Below are 6,000 nucleotides of genomic sequence, written 5' to 3'. Positions count from 1 at the left end.
GTCATTCTTCAAAAAACACACAGTAAGCCTTCTAAGTACCCCCACCAATACCTCTAGTTATCCCTTACACTCTTTTCTTCTTTGTTATACCGTGTAAAGTTTGTCATTAAAAATATCCCAATCAGTAGTGGGCAGGAGTCATAGGGAAATATTCTGGAGACCAGCGAACCCTATGACATACTCCTGCCCACTCCTGACTGGGACACAGTCACAGCCTACGCCTTTTGATGCCTCACTATTTAGCTTGAAAAAAGGTTGCTGGCCCGAAATGTTGCATTTTTTGGAGTTGGTAACACAAAAGTAAATTTTTTTGAGTTCTCATTTGTTGGTGTGCGCTTTTATTTATTCTTACAGAATAGAATCTTGATGTGGACCATAAAAAAAACCAACACGGGCAGTGCTGTTGCTTCATTCACCTTAATGCACATTTCTATTTGTCGCTTTCTTTTAAGCTGCACTAAAAAAATAAAAAAAAAATAAAAAAGGACTGGACACTAAAGTACACTTCATACATCTGAATGGGGTTGAACCTGCAGGATGTGCAAGAATTCTGCAAACTGCACACAAGTGAATGGCGCAGTCCGGTTTCTGCACTAAACCTGCATCGTGTGAATGTACCCCAGGTGTACACAGATTTAATATCATATCCAGGCCAAAGAGCAACGAGTATGAATGGGAGCTCTCCATTGTGTGATTAACTTACTCAAACTGTATACGCCATGAAATAATTAGGTAAACATGTAACAGTTTAATATTTGTTTCTATTTTTACATGATAAAAAAGGACTAAAGAGGGAACAGATCGTTTTACTGAAGAGTTCTGGTAGGCTCTACTCTCCACAATATCTGCAGTTCTATCCATGACAATGCCTGTATTAAACAGTCTGCTACCAGCAGGGATCAGCAGCCACAGTAGAGGTCCAGCATGATGGTCACAGTCCAATGGTGTAGGAGCGACCGGTGGGATTGTGAATTGCAGAGCAGGTGGGGGATGTCACGGCCCACTCGTACCAGACTTTCTTGCCATTGTTACAACGCCAAAACCGTACGTAGACTGCATCTCCCTCCTGCAAAGGAATGGGTTGCTGCACAACAAGAAGAACATTTTAGTACAAAGATAAAACTGAGGTATCAAAAAATTTAGTAATACAGGCAAATCTGGGACACGAAAGTTATGAGCGCAACCGTATTTAAGGAGTTGTCCGGTATCAGAAAAACATGGCTGCTTTCTTTCAAAAGCTCATCTCCATTGAAGTGGAGAGCGCTCAGCTGCAAAACGACCCACCCTGTGGATAGGTGCAGGGCTGTTTTCAGAAGAAAGCAGTCATGGTTTTTCTAATCCTGGACAAGTCCTTTAAGGGGGATAAAACAATCTGTCCAAAGTCATCCGTAAACGAGTCAACATATCAGCCGGGCACTGACTATATTGTACTATGGGTAAAGGAGGAAAGTGCAATTGTATCCTTGTTGCAAACATGCATCATTTCACCTGCTGTGGAGGTAAAGGGGTTTTCTGATAAACATAGTGGTGACAGTGGGAAGATGAAACCTTGTGGGGTGGGGAAGAACCCCTCCCCTTTCTGTTCGGCCATCTTCTGGCCAGTCTCCCACAGTGGTTGTTTACCTACGAAACTGCTGCAGCCAATAGGAGGTCCCAGAAAAGAAGGTCCGAGATGTCCCATAAACAGGTCAGTACCACTACATGAGCAGCTCATGCGACCCATTTACACGTCATCATTGGGGCCAAAAACATTGGGGCCAAGGACATCATAACACCACATGATGCATCACTGGAGCACCACGACAATGCCAAAGTCAGTAAATTACAGAATTGTTTGGGATGGTGGGGTGGGAAAGAGTAGAAAATACCCAAGAAAACCCCTAAAAAAAAAAAACAAAAAAAAATCCTGAAAGTTATATTACAATGTTTGATTTAAAAAAAAAAAAATATATATATGGGTTGAGCCAAACTGAAAAGTTTGGAATCCCAAACAGGGGACTCAACAAGGTGTCCATAAAAATACTCTGAACAGCCAGGAAGAAGTTGTTCATCCCTTTTTCCTTTCCATTGATAACAATCAGCCCAAGGAAACAGCTCCATTCTGCAAATTGATCAATGGTCATTAGGTCTCAGGAGACTTTATGCCACTCACCTAGCAACCGCTTCATCATCATTAAGAGGGGGTGGAGTAAGAAGCATAAGATCTCTGTAAACTCTTGTAAGAAAGTTTTAAGTTTAAACTGCAGATTTTTTCCCCACGTTGGGTGGATGAGATTTGTTGAACTCCCGCCCACTTGGTCTGCACTGTATTACACAAAACTCTGGTACATAACATGCAGGTTACGTGCGCACATACCATTAGAGTAACACATCTGCAAACAGAGATTGGGCGAAACTCAGGATTTATGGGAGAAACTCACCTTTATTGGAAATAGAATGGGAAACCAAGAAAACATTCCAGGAGAATGCGTCTCAGGGCAAATACCTGGAGTGGAGACAAAACATGTGAAATACGTTTATTCAGGCTAGAGTTACGAGAAAAGAAAAAAAAAAAAATTATATATATTCTGAAGGCAGTGGATCATGCGGAAAATATTAAATACTGACTTAAAGTGACATCCTTATACAGCACCGTCCGGAAGTAGCCCGCAAATCCATGCAGTACAGTATTAAGCTTTATGTCGTATTTCAGGCAGCAGTAACGATTATTGTCAATCACAGGATCTGAAAGAGAACACGATACCCAAATCAGACGCGTCAGCGGCACAAATGACAGTAATTGTGGCACTTCCTGGAGACATTAGACAAATGACGCCAGTTACCCTTTACCGCCGAAGTACAATCTACAAAAGGTTCCTTCACTTGGACAGATTTCCTGCCTGGTTAATAACAGCTCCCATGTAGACAGCAGCACATCCCATTTACATCAGGAGATGTGCGGCTGACAAGAGATTGTTGTCTGCGTGAAAGATCCAATCAGCCAACGCTGTTCGCCACCATGTTTCAACGGGCAACGACTGAACAAATGTACGGCTGATCATAGGTCTGTGTTAAATGTAACTATATACACCATTAGTCCTAACATGCATCGGTAAACTAGTCCATTCCTTTCCGGGAATATAAAAACTAAAAGGAATATATACAGAAATGTTTCTGAACGTGTACTGACTAGTAACCTCTGCTATAGGTCCCCTGCACGCAGGCAGGCATTCTACGGCGGGATTTCTGGCAGAGTTTCTGCCCGTGCCCGCCTAGGATTGCATTACGAAATGCAATTCTATGCGCACAGCCGCGGAAAACAAATCGCGACATGTTCTAATTCCATGCAGATTCCCGCACAGAAATGTCACTACAGACGCGACAGCTCTGCTATGCGGCGGCACATCACAGAGCAGACGCGAAAGCAGGTGAGCCGCACTGGTCACTGCAGGGGCGTGGGTCGGATCCCGCTGTGAGAATTCTTGCAGCGGGATCTGACACTGCATACTATTATATAGCCGCCTGCAGAAAGCCAAGTCACTAACAGGGACAGCAAGTCCAGTTTTACAAAGCTGACTGTAGTACAACATACATATTTTTCTATGATCTTAATCTAAGAACTAGGTGCACACTAGTACATGTCCATGGACAGCATACAGCCCCATTATAGTCTATGAGGCTCTATATGTGAACATTTCCCCCCACATGGACTCATGGTTAGCATGAAAAAAATAAATCATGGTGTGTCCCATTCCTGTCTGTTTCATGGAAGAAAAAAAAAATGAATATGCTAATGCACGTGAATGGATCATGACCGTATGTATCGAACAGTACGTTGTAACTCAGTTACGGCTAGTGTGCACCTTGCCTATCTGGCAACTTTTCATGGTGTCATTTGCCAGTGACATCAATGTAAACCTGGTACAAAGTTTCAGCAATGCCTTTACATCTCTGGTGTCCAACAGTAGGGAAAGCAAGTGGCCCAAAAAGCCACCCATTCGACTCACAAGCCCGATCGGAGAATATCACAACTAAGAATCCCTATGTAGTGATAGACAGTAGAGGGAAGAACCCCCAACACATTGTATGGCTAATACGATTAGTTTCAGGAAATGTTAAGGTGAACCAGCCACATTGAACATGAAGCTCATTCTACAGGCAGCATGTTATGGAGCGGCAGGAGTGAGCAGATTGATACACTGAATCTTTTCCCCATAAAAACTACGTAAAACCATTCTATTTTATTCATTTATATCCCTGCTCGTTGTGATATTAGAGATCCACTGGGTGGTCTGATCAGTGATTGTTCATACAGAAATGGCTGTCAGTCATAAACCAATAGCCATCCATCCCTGATAAGACCGTCCATTGGATTGCCAAGATCAGAATGAGCAGGGATATAAATGAAGCTAATATAAGTTATGCCGATTCTTTTCCCATTGAACTATCAGTCTGCTCAGCTTCTCCCCCTCTATACCAACCTGACACTAGTTTGGACAGTACATTTAAGCAGGCAGGTTCCCTTTTAATGCACACCCCACAATTCACAGTAACCCTCACCTTTATTTGGATGTTGAAAAGTAAAACATGGTAATGGACTTGAGAGTTGGTGGAAGTTGTGCAGTCTTACAACATACGGCATCTCAAACTGGGCCTGTTACATGTAAGAGAACATTCCGTTGTGACTGACAGAAAAGCAGACATTCCAATAAGAAATACATTTTACCAGATTATGAATACTCAAGTAAAGGTGGATTTACACAGGGCAACAACGGTCGCTCGATAAAGCGAAGGCAAGCGATCGTTCCAAGTCAACACAGCCAACTGGGTGACGAGCTAGCAGTCGCTTCCAACAACTAGCAGTGAGACCCCGTGCTGGGAAAGGGAAGGGGGGGGCAAAATTTCAAATGCACACCAGGAAAAGAACCCCGAGGGCACTGGTTGTACAAAGAGGAGCAAAGACTAGATAAACACTACTGATTTTTACCCTGTATATAAAAACATCTATACATAGCTTCAGTGATTGGACAACAAAGCATTTGCCTTGAAAAATGTATAAAAACTTTTTGAAACATTGCCTTATGGCACAGCTGTATCACCATTTTCCATGTAGCAGTTGGTCTGTGTCAACAAAGAAGGGGTGCTGTTTTTTGTCATTGCACATAGTTTTGGGAAGGTGCCCCTTGTCACACTTGGTCCCTGAAATTTAGTATGATTGAGGTTGGATGGAATTCATTTGCACTTCTAACTGCCCATAGGACTTGGTTAGTTCATTCAACTGATTGGAAGTTAAAAGCAGCCACCCTCCCACCCCCCTCTTGTCCGGGCTCTGACTGCACTAGCTAATTTCTAGACCAAAAGAGAACACAGAAAGCATACAAAAGGGCAAAGACATTTTCCACTCACCTCTGGATCTCGGTCTTTTTCCCTGCATGCTCTCACCTCATTGTAAAGTTTGGAGGAAGATATTGGGGCCAAATAAGAGGTATACTCCCCTGGAATACTAACGCCACCCTCTGCCAAAATAAACAGTGTGTATGAACAGGGGGGAAAAGAATAAGCTTAGCAAGAAATGGAAAACAAAGTTGAATGAGATTTTTTTTTAAAAGGGCTTTAACCCTTTCCAGTCCAATGTCGGGCCTGCCCCGACATCATCATTTTCCTCCACAGCTCCGATGTCGGGGCAGGCCCGACACTGCAGTGCAGGAGTGGATCTGCACCCGATCGTCAGGCACATCGGGTGCAGATGCACTCCTTTACTGGTCGTCATCGAGGACCCCCGAGGAGAAGGCAGAAAGGGTTTTTAACCCTTTAACCCGGTGTTACCTGACCCCCGGCGGTCACATGAACGCCGAGCCGGGAGCCTGCACCGTGCAAGGACCTGCTTACCTGACCAGCGTCTTGTGCATTCTCCTTCTGTCTCCCGACCCGGCGATCATGTGTCACCTGACCCCAGCGGTCACATGATCGCCGAGCCGGGAGGCAGAAGGAGAATGCACAAGACGCCGGTCAGGTAAGCAG

The 6,000-nt window shown here is 43.9% G+C and overlaps 1 protein-coding gene across 1 annotated transcript in view; it reads right to left on the bottom strand.

Moving 5' to 3' along the window:
• Positions 1-728: 728 nt before the first annotated feature.
• PRMT5 (protein arginine methyltransferase 5) overlaps positions 729-6,000 on the bottom strand; it is a 29,261-nt gene continuing 23,989 nt past the window's right edge. The window contains exons 13-17 of the mRNA XM_066603960.1: positions 5,386-5,495; positions 4,540-4,633; positions 2,608-2,724; positions 2,421-2,485; positions 729-1,084 (exon numbers count right to left, since the gene is read on the bottom strand). Coding sequence (XP_066460057.1) covers positions 932-1,084; positions 2,421-2,485; positions 2,608-2,724; positions 4,540-4,633; positions 5,386-5,495 — 539 coding nt within the window. The 3' untranslated portion in view covers positions 729-931. The remainder of the gene's footprint in view (positions 1,085-2,420; positions 2,486-2,607; positions 2,725-4,539; positions 4,634-5,385; positions 5,496-6,000) is intronic.

Source organism: Eleutherodactylus coqui, chromosome 5 (assembly GCF_035609145.1).
Source record: "Eleutherodactylus coqui strain aEleCoq1 chromosome 5, aEleCoq1.hap1, whole genome shotgun sequence".
Classification (NCBI taxonomy): domain Eukaryota; kingdom Metazoa; phylum Chordata; class Amphibia; order Anura; family Eleutherodactylidae; genus Eleutherodactylus; species Eleutherodactylus coqui.
This window is presented reverse-complemented; position numbering and strand designations above follow the sequence as displayed.